Consider the following 19,910-nt stretch of genomic DNA (forward strand, 5'->3'; position numbering starts at 1 on the left):
AAGCAGTCTGCTACAGCTTTAATCTGCTCACAGCTCCTAAAGGATGTAGGTGGGGATCCCCACCATGAACAAGCTAAATTTATCATCTACTTTTCCTGTGGGAAGTCTCCTCTTTTAAGTCTAATAAAGAAAAGCTCTGCTATCTTTTGCAACTAGACTTCAGGCATCTCAGTGGTCTACTGAGAACTTTCACAAATACTGTATTAATTTTAAAAAATGGTGTTAAAGCACAACTGCATGCATTCACATATCCTTTGTTTTTCTACATTATCTTCTGTACCAAGATTAAAGCACTTCAAAAATACTCATCTTCACAAGCTGTCTATGAAAAAGCACAAACATTTCCTTGGATCAGATGGAGAATCACAGCCTAAGAGAGAGGTTAAGTCAACTGCCCAAAGACACGGAGTTGATGACAGTTTGAGACATCAGTATCTTTCTTATGCTACACATATTTATGTTGGATCTGCATAGTACGGACAGCTATATAACATTTTTCAATCCACAGCCATACACAAAATATGTTTTCCCCTTAATAATGAAGGGCAAGAAGAAACACGGGAACACGGAAGATCAGTACACAATACCTGATCACAAAGAACGATCAAAGGTGAGCACTGTCCTTCTACGTAAGTTATCTGGTGGGATCTACCACCACAAAACACGTCTGCACACATTGAAAATGGTAAAAGAGATGCATCCTGCCAGAGGAAAATGTGCCCTTTCAGAGTCCTTTAGTTTGAACTTTACCTTTCCACAAGCCACCATGGACAGGGCAAGCTGGTACCAAAGGTGAAATTCATCAAATGCAAACTTCATGGCTCTCTCCAAGCACTGCAAAATAAACATTGGAAGAAATGTCAGAAATTGTTTTTGATATCCTTTGTCAATACTGCTGTTTGGCATGGCTGAGTAGTCAAATTAGGGCAGATGAATTGTTGTGGAGCAAATATTTTTTTTTTAAATGACAATTTTCCTCCTCTTAGTTAATGGGACCTGCTACTGTACGATATCACTTTAAATTAGGGCTGCTTTGCTCAAGTGCCTACATATGAATTAGCTTAATGTGTCAAACAGTTCTGACCTGTGCTGCCATAGGCCTGTAGCTGTTTCTACTAATTGCCAGCTAGTGTGCTTCACCTCCCTGACCAACAGCCAACAGTTACTGAAAGACAGGTTTTGTTTGCACATTTCAAATGGAAGTTGAGCCAGAAGGCAGAGGTACCTCAGAAAGCATGACATACTGCCCTCTTCTGCCCAGCGTGATGCTGAGAAGGTCGTAGACTGCAGAAGCATCCCGGAGGCTGACAGCCCGGTCATCCTGCTGGTCAGGGGCACGGCTGATCACTGCGTCCCGGTTTGCCTGGGGACAGACACAAATGTAGCATCAGACCTCAGCAGAGCAAGGAAAAAAAAAAAAAAAAAACAAAACAAGAACTCCTCCACAGGAAGCTCTACCCATCATCCATGGCACATTGTTTACAATCGTCTCAAGATTTTATTTATTTTTTGTTGGTTTGTTTTTTTAAATTAAAAATATTCCCAGATCAGCAAGGTGTTTCCATACAAAAGTAGACTACGTTTTTTTATCCACAGAAAGCAAACTCAATAAGATAGCTGTACATACAGAAAAGACCTGCTGGGAATACTTCATCTGGATTTTTTTCAGAATGAGAACATCAGGAAACTGACCTAACAGATCAGATTCCCCAAGACTTGGCTCAGGGGAGACCTTATCGCTCTCTACAGGTACCTTAAAGGAGGCTGTAGAGAGGTGGGGGTTGGTCTGTTCTCCCACGTGCCTGGTGACAGGACGAGGGGGAATGGGCTAAAGTTGCGACAGGGGAGGTTTAGGTTGGATATTAGGAAGAACTTCTTTACTAAAAGGGTTGTTAGGCACTGGAATGGACTGCCCAGGGAGGTGGTTGAGTCGCCATCCCTGGAGGTCTTTAAAAGACGTTTAGATGTAGCCCTTAGTGATATGGTTTAGCGTAGGACTTGTTAGTGTTAGGTCAGAGGTTGGACTGGGTGATCTTGGAGGTCTCTTCCAACCTAGACGATTCTGTGATTCTGTGACTTCAAAATACAAACTATCCTTAATCCATGTTCTTTATTACTTCAATTAGCTACAACTGTGATAAAATATCGACCATGGAAGCAGCTGTCCTCTGTGTCTGCAATTGTTTTCTTCTCAATACCATGAGTTTCTCTTATTCTTTTCTGCTACTCACTTTTTATTCTTTAATTTGAACAGGTTGCCTGAGTAATCATATTTGCCATCAATTTAATGCAATTAGAAGCCTAGGCAATGCAATACCAAATAATGATTTGGAAAATATCTTATTTTGTAAGTATTAATTTTGCATAATCTATCAGTCCATTGCTCAGCTTAGATACATTTAAAAGAAACATTACTTTTGACAGAAAATGATCAGTCTAGCAGTTTGCTAGGACATTGCAAAATACCACATCCCACAGACTGAGATTTACCTCAAGATCCCACCCTCTGTTTTCTGAGGACAAAGAGGGAAATCTTGAACCCAGAACAAAAAGAAAATTCCCTCTTGTTTCTGAACACGACTGCCTAACCTCTGAGAAAGGCAATACTGCGTGTTACCGAGCACAGTGGCGACACAGATACACTGCCCTGGGCTCCTCAGCTGGATGAGGTGCAACGCAGGACATCCAGGTCTGACATCTAAAAGATCAGAAAAATTAGGAGACTGCAAACAGTTTCACCTGGGGCAAAAACAAACAAGTTGTTTCCTCTCTAAAGCGGGGACACTATGAGATTTATTTTATAATACTCACTACTATAATCTTACATCTATTTCTTTTTAATTGCAGGGAGATTTTTTTTCCTAAAAAGGTTAAACATTGGAATTAAGGGTAATAAAAATTTCCAGAATATGCAGGTCTTACAGCCCACGCATATTTCAGGTTGATTAAGCTGCAACTGTTTCATCATGATATTAGCTGTGTAATACCCAGTTCCAAGCATTCTTCATCACAGCTGAGACAGCGAACACAATTACTGCCAACCAACCCAATCACAACCAAGAGCTAATGGCAAACGCAGCTAAAGGCAAACTGACAGGTCAGACTCAGTCTAGTGTTTGCATTGTGTACAAGAATTTACACCACCTCTTGTAGCAAGGGAAGTGGTTTCTTTTTTATGTAAATGCAGAAGACATAATTTGTGATTTAAAAAGGCAGCCCAGAACAATACATTGTATGAGAGAATAAGACCAATTTCAAACAGAAAATCCTGCAAGCAGAGCACAGAAGCATGGCTTACCTGTCTTTATTAGCAAAACTAAATAAATAGGAATGGGAACAAAAAAAAGTTCAAGTTCTGTTTGGATTTAACCCAAAACTACTCTAAAAGAAAATCAAAATAGCTGTAAAAAAAAAAAAAAGCACATACAGTATGATTCTGAGATTACTATTTTAAAAAGAAAGTTAAAGCATATACAGAATGATCCTTACTGCCATGTGAATCCTCCTAGGTATATACAATAGCAATAGCAGATTTTTCCATGAGTTATATTAGAGCAATTGTTCGTAGAAAATAGCTAATGATATATCACCTGCATGCTCTGTAGTCTGATCAGCATCCCATTAGAGCCACCTATAGCCTGATACTTTTTTTAGGGTATCCATCTAGTACTGAGCTATGGCTTCTAAATTGCTGCATTAACACAGAGAAAATTCATCAGAACTAGAGAGTGCCCATTAATGTCTCCTAACAGATGTCGGTACTAGATGCAACAACATGCCCAAATTCTGCAATAAACAGGAACGAGACATTACAAGGATGCAACATTCGAGAACTGCAGTCATACTGAACACGTACGTATCGTACTTCACCTAGGCAGATAGCAGTTAAAAACAACATATGCACAGGCATGACTAATATTCTTTCCAAGGTCATAAACTTGCTTATTTTGTTCAATCCTTTAAATCTCAAAGCCACGGAAGGTCTTTGCAATCCATCACTCTCTGCTTCCACACATGAAAGTTGCCACTGAGCAAATACATCAAGTCACTTCTATCCCAGCAGCGTGGTTTATGGTTATGTAATTACTGGCCCTATTTCCAATTGCTAATTCCAGTTGCTCAAAAATCAAGGAGCCCTCATATTACTACAGAGCCATAAAAAAAAAGACAAGATGATGCAAACCTCATAATAAACACTAGTAGCAAGAGCACAGAGCGTGTCTAATACAACACTGCAAATCATCATCCCAAGGCTCAAGGTACCAGTTACTTTTGCAGTGTTACATACAGGAGGGCAGAGGAGGGAACTGTGAATCACTTACTTGAAATTCCCTCGGGGAAACCAGAATGTTTCTAAGGACTCTCAAAAGGAAGGATGCTGTGATCCAGATCACCATTAGCCAGTTTTTCTTTCTTTGTTTACCTTTGTGTACACTTCAGTGGGGCAGTGAGAAATCCTGACAGTCCCAGGTAAGTACACAGGCAAAACAGTTGCAGAGTTGGTGCAACACTGCATATACTGATTTTGTCCAACAGCAAATTTTACTTACTGAAGGGTACAGACAGACTTCAGTGAACGTTTGAGTCTGCATGAATTCTAAGCCACTTACCTGAACATTATTCCAACACCTGTGTTTCTGCTCATTCAGGCCATTAGTTTTCCTGAACGCAACTGGAAAAAGGACTATTTATAGAAGGCTGACCAAACAGCTGCACCTAGGCAGCAATTCCTGTTTTGTCCCACTGCATTGCTTCCTCCTCCACTATAAGCAGCATCAAAACAGCTACAAATACATTTCCAGCAACCCCGGTATGAGTCTCCCTTTTAAGCTGTTCCCATTGTAACACAGACGTGCCTCACTGCGCACAAGTGGGATGGAGAGGGATGGTGAGTCATGCCATCAGAAGAAGAGGCCCTCTGTTCAAGGCTATCGTGTAGGATGGAGAAGGTCGCTCCTGCCTCCAACAGGAGTTTCACCATCAGGAGTTAGTGTAATTTGCATTATTGCACAGAGGAAAACACACAGTCAATGCCTCTGTATTTGGGGTATTTCTCAGTTACAGGGCAACCCAAAGATGCATCGCATTTGCGTATTTTGGGATGTGTTACAGACGCAAGCATCTCTGCACGCAGGTGGCTCAGACATGACACCAGCCCTATTTTGGGAGGTAAACACATCCCGGAGTCAGCCCAGACTGAGCAGCACGCAGGCCCACGAGCACCTTCAGCCCTTCCTCCTGGCAGGATGCCTGCAGGCTGCGCGCATCCCAAAGGCTCCAACACAGGCTGGTGCCCACGAGCTGACCCAGAGCTGAGGCACGCTGATCTCTGTGCCAGCTTTTATGTTCATCAACAGTTTACCTAACAATCCTGCTGAGCAACAGGCAGCTTGTCTTCGTATCCACATACACAATATACTCACCTGCAGCTGGGATAAGCCCCCTAGCCACAGAGGATGTGCTGTACATCGCTGACACTGCTATGCCTGTCACATGCTAACTACAGCTTATTTATGCTGTGTTTATTACATGTATCTGCAGAAAGGAAAAGAGCCACAGCAAATCCAAAGAGCCATTACTTCAGCAGATATTACGCACACAGTTACGCTGCAGAAAATTAAATTTTACCACAACACAGAGATGTTCTTCTTAATAAAAGTCAAGCAGTCATATGAATTACAATAGAGCATATTCCACATAGCAGCCCCGTCTCACTGCAATTAGCTATAAAGTATCCTTTAATTGCTCACTTTGAAACATGGCTCCCCCTGCTTTGTTTCAAAGAAGAAAAAGAAAGCAATTAAAATCTTTAATGAGTGCCTGCTGCCTGCGCCCTAATTCATGGGCATTCTAATGTTCAACTTGTGTCTTTTGAAAGGAGACATAATTGCCAGATCCACTGCAACCCAGCTATACAGAACAGCAGCATGTTTTACAGTGTACTGTAATAATGTAATTGGTGTGATTCAATACTAACATTAAGAGAGAAAAACAAATGCTGTGTGTGCAAGATCGACAACAAGCCTTAGAAATCGTGCAATTGATGCCTCTACCACTAAGAGGTGGGAAATACTTAGCCCACATCCTTGGGTCTCCGTTCTCTGCAATGGCACAGATCCATTCACATAAGGGGCTACTGAATTTCCACCTGAGGTACTATCTCCACACAGCATTTGAAGGCTCTCCTCACTAACACACACAAAGAAAGTATTCAAGGTTGACCACAAGGCTGCTGTGAAAACGGGAAGCAGGTGGAACAAGGAGGAAATACCATCCACCAACCACTCCCAGATCTGCTCTTACAGAAATACCACAACCTGCTCCATTTAAGAGCAGAAGCGCAGACAATGAAAATGTAGTTAGTGCCTGTATGAATTGTCGGGCATCTGTCTCATTTCTGGTGGGCAATCGCTCACAGGACCCCATCTAGATGTCTGAGCAAAATAGCCCATGGATACAAAGGGGCTGGAAGGCTGAATTTCTCTTACCCAAAACACAAATGCAGCAGAGTAAAGAGCTTCGTCTGTGTCAGCAGCAATTTCACTTAGGATGAGTAAGCAACTCCATTTCTACAAATATCAAGGAGGCACAACAGTGTCATAAACACAAAGCAAGCCAGCCAGTCATGTCCCCAAAACAAATCCGTGCCTGTCTGACCTACTGAGGAGGTCTGGCTCACAAGTGAGCGTATTAATTCTACATATTGTTCTTGGTCCTCCTTTCCCTCTATGTAAACACTTTCTTCTAAACAAAATGTGGTTTGTCACTACAGACAATTAGAAAGATACCTATTACAAACTGCTGAAGAATTACGGTCCAAATAAGCAACAACTATTGGCTATTTTCCACTACACCACACAGGAAGTTTGCAAAATGTATCAGAGACTCAAATTATCCTTGGACAGCCAACAACATATGAATACTCTTCTCAACTTTTCCTTTTGGTCTGGCATTTAGTTATAAAATATGACTGTCATCTCTCTCAGCAGGTGTATTCTAATACCTACTCTTGTAGCAGACCTAATTCTGGAAATACCACTGAAAGCAAGACAGACATGACTCCTGGCCAAAACAGCCCAACATCCCTACCCAGATGGAAAGGAGGGGAAAAAGTAATGTAACAAAGGCAGCTTTATGTATGGGTACTGTCTTGGGTACCAAAGTCATGTATCTGCCATCGATAATCTGCATTTAGAGTTATCTTCCAATAATTTACATCCTCCCTGCAAGTTTGGAAATAAGACTGCCTACTGCAAAGCAAAAGAAGAAAAAGCTGGCTAGCCCATCTTCTGGGGCTTGCAGCTGAAATGTTCATTCACAAGCAAATTAACAGGGGTGGTATATTTCCCACTAGAAACATCCTGCAATCCATCTTCGCAGGTCCCAAATGCATAGCTTTGCCTTGCAGACCAGTTACCGTCAAGCTCATTACTGTAAGCACAGCACTGTGATTTGGCAGGAACCAACAGAACAGGCAATGCTGTCCCCAGTTGTCTCCTTCAGCTGCCTTAGTCCCATGGCCCTCAAAGAAATACTCGTGACAGTCGTCCAGCTGTTGCATCATCACCGGGCTTGGTGTCATTCAAAAAAAAACACACCATAAAAGCAACAAGAGTTTCTTCTCTTTCACCAACCCATATGTTGGCCAGGATTACTGTATGAAGTTAGGAACTGCAGAGTTAATGTGTTTTAATTATTTCTGTGTTTAAAAATAAACAGGTTAAGTCTTATTCCCTTACAGGCATGCTCAAAACCACAAGTTCTTACTCTCACCAGTAAAAAGATCAGGACCAGTCCCAGTATCTTACTTCCTCCCTCACCATCTGTTCTGTGCTCTCAGGCTCTGCAAGGTCAAATCGCCTTTAGGGATTCAAATCAGAGATAAGATGGGGATGACATTTCTAATCTCTGTTACACAGGCACAGAATTTATTAGTTTTGGACACAAGGAGCTGCATTTCCACTGGTACTGAAGTGAACTCCGAATCAACAAGGTAACCCATGCTACCTGGGACATTTGGTGGACCACACCAGCCAGGAACCCTCGCTATAAGAGGCAGCATTCCCAAGGGCTGAATTAAAGATTTTAGACTATATTTTAGACCTCAGATTCAAAAAGGGAAAGTTTATAAACACAAATAAAGAACTTTTACTTCAAAAGTACACACCAGAAGTCACAGAAAGGTTCCAGTCCTTGCTCTGAGAAACTTCTGGCTGATTTTAAGGGGCAGCAGAGTCAACTCAGCAAATATTCCTGGGACCAGTTAATAAAACAAACAAAACTGCAGTTAAGGATTAGTCCTGCCAAACCTCCCCTGCCTACTCGCAGCCCCACAACAGGCCCAGAGCCTCTGACAGCAGAACCAGTGCCACGGGGCAGAGAAGGCACATGCAGCAAGCCACCACGTACTCGGCTCGCCCCAAAGACAGTGCTGTTGGTCTTGATGAGTTAAATACAGCCAGACACAGGACTAGCCATTTAAAAATAGGCTGGTCCATCTTCCCAGTGCTCAACAGGAACACATCGTTCTACTGCAGCCCGAGCTTGCAAAGGCCGGCACAAGCTGGCCTCCTCCCGGGTGAGAGGGAGAACATTTTTCTCCTCTTATGACCAGCCCGTCCATCCTGTAACTCAGGCTGTGCATATGGAAGGAGAATTTCACCCCGAAACCTCCAAACCCCCTAAAGAAGACAGCCCCGACTGTGGTAATCTTCAGGCTGCCTGATTTGTTTCACTACATTCCTCCACGAGAGCTCCACAGCCAGCCACGGTAGCTAAATAACAACTGGCACCACGGGCGACAGCTTGCCGAACCCCACAACCAGGGTGAACCAGGGTGCTCCTCACTGTCTGCAGAGACGCCTTAGCTTAGGAAGATAGGTTCCCATTTTCAACAGGACAGAACAAATACAAAAGGCAACTCAGGAGAGGGCCATAAGGAAACAAGCTGTTACTCTAAGTGTTAACATACCCACAGAAACATTTTCAAAGCTATGACGAAGTCTACCATGCTACTTGATTTTTCTATACTTAGGCTCCAAAGCAGAGCGAGTGAAATACTAAAGGAATGCTTAATGACCAATTTAGAAGATATTCCCATTTCGTTCCACCAGAACATGCAAAGCTGCTCCCTCCAAAAGCAAAGGGAATGGGGTAAGAAAAGCACAGACAGCATCTGGAGTCAGAACCCTGCCCCTCTGGGAGTCAGAGAAAGTTTGCTGGAATGTAGGATGAGGCTCGCAACGCCTTACACGTGGTTTCTTTTTTCCTCTTAACCCCTACAGGAAGGAGTCTTGTAGCAAAAGTAACTTTTTCTGGGGGGTCACACAGATCCTTGTGAGGTAGGTGTCAGCTACACCTTATGAAGGTGAGACACGCAGAAGAACAGAGTGCATTTCAGCTGGTGCAGCAAACTGTATAGCAATGACTTACTCCCTCCTTGCATGGCTAGGAGAATAAAAAGGTGTTCAAGATGTATATTGCTAAAAAAAAACAAAAAAACCCAACAACTAACCATGTCCTGTATCCCCTTCAGCCAATTTCTCACGTATTTATGGTTCTCTGATGATCTACACTCTTGCCCAGGACATGTCTTTGTTTTACATCCCCTCTTTGTGCTGACAATTCTCCTGACCCCAAACCCTCCTCCCCCCAGTTTTGTCCCACGTCAGCTCATTTTGGAACGGCTAAAGTCAGAAACAGGCAGGTGGAGCAGCTATTTGGTTTTACAGTCCTGCAAAAGAATTAGAGCAGCAAGGTTGCTATTTTTTCTCTTTAAAAATCAGACAGGGAAAGTACTGTTCTGGTGAGTTTTGCTCTGACAGAGCAATCAAAGTGTCAGATTCTGGATAGCTCCAAACAAGTCAACTTAGTCCTATGTTTCTGTTTAATTTCAAGGGGCTCTTAATCAGAGTACTGAAGATACACCCAACCCAGCCGATATCTGGGATCACCAACCACGTTGCTTACTGGCCTACAGAAACATATAATTATTACTTGCCACCAACACTCTCTCCAAGAAGGAAAGTGTGTTATTCAGCCAACATCATATCATGAGGGAGACTGCAACTGGAAATCTGCTTTTTAACTTATGTTCCATAAGGCTCAGAAAATTTTAAAAAACAGCAAAACAACCCACACATCTCCAAATGAACAACAAACCTGTACATGAGAAAACTCACTAGCTTACAACGAACAGCTGTAATAGATCTCTCATTGCATCACGAATTAAGCAAAATTTCCGCTTCCTAATACCACAGCAGCAGAACTGCAGGTAAATATTTATGCACTGCAAAAATATATAAGAATCAGATTGCTCCTTCTGTTCTCTCACTCAGAAAGCACGTTCCTGTCATTGCTAAGTGTATTTCTATACACTTGTCCTGTAGTTTTGTTAAAACAGTAAACAAATGGCAAGCCTACTGCTAACGCAAGAGGAAAGCACAGGCTCAGGTGTTCCATTCCCCAAAAAATGGAGTCCGTTATTGCTCCTGCAGTACTCCACTACAGGACCTTTGCTTATTTAAGTACTTTATGCACAGCAGATCAAAATGCCGTGCACCTACCTCCAGACAGTTCCTATGTATAGGAGACAGCACTTAAACACACTCATACCTTATTTAATATTGAAGTCAGCACAGCAGTCCAGCTCCTATCAGTATCATTTTCACACTGCTTCATCCATAACAGTTACAGGATCAGTTTGCCATTTTACATGCTACTGGATAAAATGATAACTTTCACTCCCTTCAGCAGAACAAGACTATAGTGCTCAAGGTCCCGTAAGGCCTTTTCAGCTGTGAGGTCAGCCCCAGAGAAGGCTGGAGCAGTCGGTACTACCGCTGCTCCAGATCCCTCCTCCCACACGGATCAGCCCAGACAAGCCATGCTGACACGAGTTCTTCTGATTTTAACAGAAGTGTAACACTGCATACATCACACTACAAGCCCCTGCTCCAGGAGGCTCCACTTCTAATTACAAAAAGCCCTTGAAAATGCAATGCAGATATACTGCAGAGATTTAAATTAGAGATCCCCAAAAAGTCTCAAGTGTTATACTGCTCACGTAACATTTTAAGTCAACTTAGTATTTTGCAGTGGTTCTACCTCCTAATTTTTGCCCCAAATTCTAAAAGCAAACAATATTAAGATGGCATGTTCAGAATTTTGCAGGAAAGGGGAGAGACTTGAGCTAGAAGAAACAGACATAGAAAAACTGAAGAAAGCCAAGAAACCAAACCAAAAAAAAAGTTCCCATAGTATTTCTTTTCACCTCATCTGAAAGCTGTCTGAAAGTTCCTAAGAGTGTCACTGAAGCTCTGAGGTTTCCAAACCTCACTTTAAGCTACAAGCGACCATCCAGTATTTAAAGCAAAGTAACATTCTTTACACCGCTTCAAAAAAACCACTCCTTACAGATTTTCTCAGTTTGCATCTTCTCGGGACATGGAAATGATTAAACGTTACCTTGCACTTTTCCATACAGTTGTTTTTCCCCGCCATCACTGATGCTATAAATAAAAGAAATCTAATAATTCCCGTGTATTTCATTATGGATGTCACATCTACAAGTGACACAAACCCCTGAACCATGAGCATCAGACGCTGCCAAAGACCACTCAGGACTGAAGCAGCTAAAACACTATCCCTACAGACTACGATACATAAGCAGGTTGTTCTACCTTGCAAATGCCAAACAGCAGGCTCCATCACACGTGGATTTACCCAAGACTCCCAGTTCCTCTCATTCTTGATCCATAAATCCACACAGATGTTGTGAATGGAAACATCTGTCTACAAGCAATGTACCTCAATATCAGAAACTGCATGCAGCTATGGTGAATGCAGGTATTTCCTTTTCTTGACAACTCCCCAAATCCTTCATTGAAGTTCCGCCTAATAAAAGTGGTGTCACCAAGAGAAAGAAATAGCATTTCCTGTTCATCAGAAGAATCTTTGTTTATGTAGGGAAGATTCTGTAAACAAAACCAACCAGAGGACTTGACATGGAAATTTTAGATACTCCTTTTGTGCTATTAATATTACAAACTCATTTTTGGCTTACCATGGATTCACTGATTAAGAGGAGAAGAAGAGCTTCTTCTACGTTGTCTCGAGGGCAGTAAACACTGAAAGACAGAACACAATTTTCTGAGGAAGGTCAAGAATTATCCTACACGCCTCTCTTTCTCATTTCACAAGAAGAGCAGTAACTTGAAACTTCTCATACATAATTCATTTGCTAGGTAATACCTGCTTTTTCAGGTTCACACAATTAAAAGCTCTGAAACATATCCTAGATGAGCTATTCTGAACCATAAATAGATTATTTCTATTTCATAGCAAAGACAGCTGTTTGGTTGGATTTTCTTCCTTCCTGGGGGGAAAAAAACAACATCAAAACACCCAAGGTTTAATGCTTTATTCTTCCCAGCAGGCCTTCTGATGAGAAGTCAAAACCAAGAACACACAAAACTACCACATCAATCAGTGACATAATTAGCAGTACTGAAGAGCATTCAAACACTCTTCTTCCTTCTGTCAATAACCCCAAATAAAAAAGAATGCTTACTTCTCTTCTGTGTATAGCTCGGGCTTCCGACAAAGAAGATTGCTAACGTAAGACTGATCTTCCTTGTTCATGAACTCAGGAAGAGGATCAGATAAAGGGCTCCAGTAACAGTCTTCGCTTAAGGAGTGGAGAAGTACTTGGGCTAGCTGCTTGGCTGCAGTCTAGAGATCAGTGAACAGTACAGAGAGAAATGCATCAGTGAAGCCTTCTCAAACACACACACACACACACAAAATATCGCTCCCGACGTCTCACCTTGGGAAGCAGATATACTAATAGCATTACAGTACCTCTTTTCAGAGTAGCTAAAGTTGCTGCTATAAAGTCTGCCACATTGGCAGTTGCTTCCCTCCTCCAAAAAGCCCACCCTTCTGCATTTACATGGTCTTGTTGCAATGCAATAGTTAAAAAAATAGCCTGACAGGAAGGGACACATTAGTGAATGAAAACAGCTGATTGCCACCTGGACTTTTGAGACAATCTCACAAGTGTTTCTATTTCAGAGTATGATGACACTCCACTGCTTTCTCAGCCTCAAAACTTTGGATGCAAGTCTCAGCCCGGAGACGACTTCTGCCTCAGGTTTAAAAGCACAACCCTGTAGCTGTTAGTGCATCTCCAACTGCAGCTTTTTACAGCTTCATCTCTGGATTACTTCTATTTTTGTTGTTGTTGTTGTTATAATAATGGAGGAAAGAGAGAAGAGGGTTAGGAACTTTATGTCGAGACAGCAACATCATGTGCCCTTTCTGACCACTGAGCGCCCTTAAGTACTCGCTTTCCAGTTCATATCCATAGCTGGCAAGCTGGGCCCAAAAGGCACCAAGCTAAGTTGATTTTGCAAAACTATCCTTGGCATTTGTCTCTGTTTAGACTCACGTAATAAATCTCTAGCTTTTTGCATTGTAAACAGATGAACATGCAAACAAGCACAAGGAAATCAAAGCAGGGGATATCTTCTGGGAATTCTCAGAAGCGCACTACTCTATGCTGCAAAACAAATGTCGCACAGCACAGAGGCAGACTGAAACTTCAGCCCCTCCGTCCTAATGCCTGCAAATATTTTTGAACTTCTCTGACTACTGCATATGTATTTTATGTGCAATTCATGCATTATGATAAGGTAAGAGGCTGCCAAGAGGCACTCTCTTAAATACCAGGGTAGGTACGACTGATAAACTGAACCATTACGACACTTGAGGTGTGACATCTGTAGGATCAAACAAATCATACTGAGGTTAAATAAAATTCAGCTCATCAGATGCAGAAAAATAACCTCTTTTAATACAAGATTCTTTATTGTCATCTACCTTACTACACACAAAGTCACTGAGCTAGTCTAAAACGCAGCCACACTAGCGTGTGTGCGCTCTCACTGTTTCTTCAGCACCAGAAAGGGAGGTTTCATAGCTATACCTAAGCAAATGGCAAGCTGATTTGAATGTATGGCAATACCTCAAAGAAATATTGTCACATACAACCCCCTGGAAACCCCAAGACCTTCCCTGCGCTTCTGCTGGCAAGTTACAGAAAGCCTTCTGTATCTAACTACGCTCTTCTATGCTTTTTATAGCAAGTAACCATGAGCAAAATGGCCTAGGGCACTGTGACATTAGCCAGTATCATTTTACCATCTCAGTGTGTAATTATTTAGTCAGTTTTACCCTGAGGAGCCAACTCTCCTTTATTTTTTTTTCCTACAGCATTAGAGGGGAGGGAAGAATATTATGCCAGCAACAGACAGATCTTTACTGTTTCACACAAAAGTAGGAGTACAGTTTGTGATAAGCCTTTCAAAAAGCAAGAACCAAATACTCGCAATGCCTTCGATTTTAACATACAGTACAGTAGCTGTGTAAATTAGCTTCACTCTTGTTTTGAATAAGACCAAACAAACCAGAACAGGCCAAGACTGTGATTTATGTTATTACTGCCTTTGGCTAAAAAAAGCATCATTATGCTTGGAGAACACTGTGATCCCACAAATTAGGAAGAAGAAAATTGCGTGTTTCACTTTCATGCTTGAAAAACTTGTTTAATTAAGCACGTTCCTCCCTTTGCCCTCTTGACAGCTCTTTAAAAACAAATAAGAAAAAGAAAACACAACTTCCAGTAAAATAGAAGTCCCAGGAAAAACTAGTGGATGAACACCTTCAAGTTTCCCCTTAGGAATAAACCCCCCACAGGTGTTGGATAGCTCTCCCCAGTTGCACAGGGACAGGAGCATTCAAGTGCCACATTCTGCCATGGTACAAGAACAGCAGATGGTTACACTCATTTCAGCATAACGGTAAAACAGATGAGCAAGAAAATCCCCCGAGTCCTGATCTCAATCTGGGAAAGGATGTGACCATTTGAGTGTGACAATTATTTAAGTCACCTCTTCTAATTCCCTGCACATTATTCCACGTGCATGTGTATTTTCCACTAGGCATAGGTGATCCCTGGACAACAAGAAGATTCATTTCAAGACCTGAAGTTCCAAAACATATAGAAGTGAGAAACCCAGGCAAAAAATTCACCCAGGTTACCCCTTCTGCTCATGCTTTCATTTTAATTCTGCATTTGCATAAGAAATAGACACACAGATCAGTCCATCCATTGGAACCCAGCACCCTCCATCTTCAAAATGCTAAGCAAAACCATGTCCACCTCTTCTCCAAACTTCTCTGGAATTACACAAAACACAAACAAAGATGGCTAAACTTGTTTTGTGTTTAGTTCAGATCTGTGTCAACACTTTTCAGGCTGCAGAGTTTTCATTCGTGTTCTCAAGACTGCTCTTCTCCATGCTGTTGATCTTGTCACATCCTGAGTAACCTTAGGACAAGATCTCTTCAAACGGAGGTAAGGAAGGACCATCCAAGCTAAACTACACAGTTAAAGAGATATAAATAAGTTTCTCCATGATTTCTTTACCAGAGGCACTCAGCATAACAGGATACAGAAGGCAAATACAAAAGAAAAATCACTCTGTGCTACACTGTATTGAAAGGAGTTTTACATGAACACTGAAGCATTTGAGTCTAAAAAAGCCCTGTTTCATTGCAAGCACCAGAAGTACTTTCTGTTGCTACATGCAAAAGTGAAGAGGTATGCATGGACGCACTGAAAAGCAAGCAAGACATTATCACCTGGGATAGCACTATCAAACTCAATACACCTCCATTTATACCAGAGTTAGAAAATCCACTGAAAAAAAATAGATAAAAGTATCCCATATGCCCAGAGTTGAAGGCTCAGAGGTTTCAATTGGATAGCTCTCTGAATTAAGTGCATCACTAGACACATCACTCCCAGAAGTATTAAAAAAACAAACACAACAACAAGCAATCAAGTGAGGAAAAATTTGTCCAAACGCAGTGGTTAAGAAACAGAATTCCATCGCAGCGGATGACGCCCACCTTCCCAGCTCCCGTTCACTCCCCTTACCATTTTGAAGGTCTGAGTAGCTTTTGTTTCCACAGTCCGTAGTATTCCTCGCAGACTCCTCATTCCTTTCACAATATTGCTAATGGGAAAGCAGGAAAAAAAAATCATAAAAAAAAAGCAAAAGAAAACGAGCACGTTAGATAGGAAATATTTTCATGGTGCACCAAAGCTGGGCAACAGACTTGGCATTCAAGCAAGCCAACAAAACCACCACTGAGCATGCAGTAGCGAGACGAGTCACTCCAAGGCAGACAGGACAATGGCACCGAGCGAGGCAGCGACTGTAGCATGCCTACTCCAGATGGCTTCCTAGGAGAAGATCACATTCACATTTGAGGAACAGAGGGGACATTTGGAAGCTTTTCATAGTTCATATTTATAAAGCAGATGCTTCTTCTTAAAAGCATCCACATCTCCTCTTCATACACACAGACTGCACTGGTTTGAATTATAGTGAGCTGATGGGATGCTTTTACGTGACGATTCCTTTTAGGTGGTGCTTAAATGCCTTGGGTCTGATGGTCCAAACGCATGATGAAATTACAGTGGTTTAAACAGTTTACTATTAGGCACCTAAAGTTGCAGGAACTGTCTGCAAGCACAGCTTAACCTACAATGAAAGTGGGTTAGGCTGAAAAAAATAAATCACATTCTGTGTACACGATGAGCAATTAAAGCAGTCTAGTTGCCAAACGGTATCTTAACCCTGTGTCTGAGCACTAAAAGAGATGGAGAGAGGAACGGTTGAACGCTAGACATACTAGTTAGCACACTTGCAGCTTGTAAGGCTCTTCCACGTTAAGAACAAAGCCCTAACACCACAGTAACTCCAGAATAGTCTAGCTCACTTCCATCGAAGGGTGGAAGGACCCAAAGAATTACAAGCTACCAGTAAAGCAGCAATGCTGCACTGAATTAAAGACTTCCAGATAGGGAGTTGTACTGGTATATTAATTGCCACTTCAGCTTATTCCAATAAAGTTTTCCATGCAAGCATCACCTAGATTTCTTAAAAAAACAACAAAAAAACCCCCCACAACCATACAGCACAACCCATTTCTGTGACTCTGTTTAAAATTTTCAAGGTAACTAGTATGCACCCTGTTTGCGCCCACTTTCATGCACCGCACACTTTCCTGTACTCCGAAATCAATCGCAAGCATTCAAAGGAACAAAAATATTTTCTGGGGAAAAATAATGTAAGTTAACGCTGTTTATCCAGAGTACTGGCTACACAGAATGCCACCCTAAGGCTACAGTCACCAAGTCACGATGCAGATGTATGGTCTTTATTCCTACCAAGACCAATCCCAAAATTCTAAACTTGGAGTAGAGAATTCTCATCGTTACCTAACTGCTGGTAACCTACCGACAAGCATCGAAGTAAGGCAAGATAAAAAACACTGGTGATCCGCTCATCTGGAGAAAGTCTGATGCTGTCTTTTTTTTTTTTCCCTTTCACTTTCTCCTAGATAAAAGATGCACTCATAACTTATCCAGGAAAAAATTCTTGAGGAAATTTTTGCAAGCTGGACTTTAACGCTTCAGCAAGCACTTCACTTACATGGCCAAGACACCTGGTGCATTTTTGTGGGTCTAGAAAAGACTATACACACAGGTATGCAGTTCTGGACCTTACACTGAGGAAAGCAATTAGGCATGTGGTGGTATTTACGCCCATGAGTAGTCACACCAAAGCCAACAGAACTGTTCACAGACTGTTTATTGCCAAATACTCCGAAACAAGCAATTCCCCCAACTGAACAAAGAGCATCTGCCCAATCGCTCCCCTCAGCTGCTTACTGAGTGCTGGCACGTCCTGTACTTCCTTGGGCTCCCTAAGAGCCCGGGAAGAAGAGTTATGCTGTACAACAGTTCCACAACATTTTCAGAAACGCATGTTTAGATTTCTTGTTATGGCAACGGTATTTTTCTTAAAGTGACAATGGATCCGCTCACTAGCAACAGAAAGATCAGTGGCTATTTGCAAAGGCAATGAATGCCACATTTGGCATATACTTGGAGACAAAAAAAAAAACTAGAGAATGTGCTAAAAAAAACCGTTTTCTCCCCAGGATACTGGAGAACCATTTCAGTTCCGCTTTTTAGACAAGGCCATAAACCAAGTCAACACTTCATAGGAGAACCACTGTGCTCTGGAGGGACGGGGAGAGGAAAAGGAAGGAATAGAAACCACTGAGGTGAACGGAAGAATAAATAGCAAGCTGCTGCCCTTCCGAGGGCAGTCGGGGTTGAGCATGAGCCACAGGACAAACACCTCGAACACCTTCAGCAGAAGGCAGCGGTGCCCAGCGGGCGGGCAGGAGCACCCGGCACCTCCCTGACAGGCTCTCGTGTGGTCAGGCTCTCCCAGAGGGCACTCGCTCCGGGCTCTGAGCTCTTAAGCCGGAAACATGCAAAGCATCTGACAGCAATACCAGTTCTACAGGACTGAGGATTTGCTTTGGCAGCCCGTATGTTTTGAACGTTATTGAACATTATTGAGCTGTCACAGGAGACAGTACACCTGCCAGCAGCTGGCAAGCACACCCCGCTGCAGGAGTTTGCCTTTCCACTCAGTGCTCCAAGGCACTGGAAGGCCAAAGAGCACACACACTTCATTTTAAGCGTATGAATGCTACTCATGACTACAATGAGCTTACTGTTCCATTAACAGATGCCCTTCATATATTAAACGTGCATTTGATAAGATTTATGAAAATAGAACCTGAAGAAACAAAAAAGAAAAGCGGGTCTTTGAAAAGAAATAAGCGTGTGTAGATAAGCAGATGAGGACGTAAACGTAAGACCCTTGGCAATCCTTGGTGAATCCATTTGATCTTGTCTAGATCAGGAATTAAGCAATTCTGAGCCCCCCCCAAGATTGGGACAGAAGACTACCTGGAAATCCAAGGTACTGTTAGCTCAAGTCAGGGCATCAGAAGCAAACATTAGGTCATGGAAATTAAATGAGCTGAAAGACTCCATAGGTCCCTACTGCACTGCTGAGATGCCAGAGAAAGAAGTGAGGAGAAACAGGAAGGAAAAAGCACGTGGTCATTAAATGAACTGCCTTGGTTTTAACCACAAAGGTAGCAAGAGAAGTATTTTAAAAGCCATGATGAAATGTGGCTTAGGATTCAATTACATTTAATTTAATACAGAGGAACAGAAAATCATGAGTACAAACTGTGGCAGACGGCATCTTGAGTGGCTCAGTCCAGCTTGGCATGAAAATCCTTTTTTTTATTTTCCACAGGTACCCCCTTATAAAGGGTAATTAATTACCAGACTATTAGTCATATCACATTTATGTCATATTGTTTGGCTAACACTACATAAAATTTTAAGATGTAAGACAATTAAGAAATACACTGTTTTCTGTGCAAATTGATGGGAAAGAAATACGGATACTAAGCCGGAGTGGACCCAAAAGTAGGCACCAGAAGATCATGTTCTTATCCCCATTCATTAACTGTAAAAACCTAGGCACTAACAGGTGGAAGAGATCATATTCACACGACCGCATGGCAATTTGCAGAGCCACCTCTCTGGGGGAAAGCACACAAACAGCAGCAACACCGTTGCCTCTGCAAAGCTCCTTTTGCATCTCTCACAGGTTTCTAAAAATTCATACTCTCTCCTTCAACAGTGGTTCATGCAGAGGCATAAAAAGCACCCAAAGACAACGACCCTGGATTCTTATGACAGATACACGACAAGTAACTACAACAAAAAACACAACATTTTCCCAATGGCAACCTAACAAGTGTGACCAAAAAAAAAAAAAGACCACCAAAACAACAACAAAAGCTTAGCATTTATCTAGTTTCATCAAATAGACAGTAAGACTCACTCCCAAATTAATAGCTGCCTTTACTAGGTGCTAGGCTGGGAGGACTGAGGA

The 19,910-nt window shown here is 42.1% G+C and overlaps 1 protein-coding gene across 4 annotated transcripts in view; it reads right to left on the reverse strand.

Annotated features, from left to right (window-relative positions):
- Positions 1-19,910, reverse strand: part of TTC7A (tetratricopeptide repeat domain 7A) — a 172,938-nt gene that overhangs the window by 126,783 nt on the left and 26,245 nt on the right. For all 4 annotated transcript variants that reach the window (XM_083832100.1, XM_083832098.1, XM_083832101.1 and 1 more), the window contains 5 exons: positions 16,004-16,082; positions 12,572-12,732; positions 12,065-12,128; positions 1,226-1,363; positions 751-834 (listed from right to left, as the gene is read on the reverse strand). In XM_083832100.1, the coding sequence (XP_083688226.1) occupies positions 751-834; positions 1,226-1,363; positions 12,065-12,128; positions 12,572-12,732; positions 16,004-16,082 (526 nt within the window). The remainder of the gene's footprint in view (positions 1-750; positions 835-1,225; positions 1,364-12,064; positions 12,129-12,571; positions 12,733-16,003; positions 16,083-19,910) is intronic.

Source organism: Anser anser (genome assembly GCF_964211835.1).
Source record: "Anser anser genome assembly, chromosome: 3".
NCBI lineage: Eukaryota > Metazoa > Chordata > Aves > Anseriformes > Anatidae > Anser > Anser anser.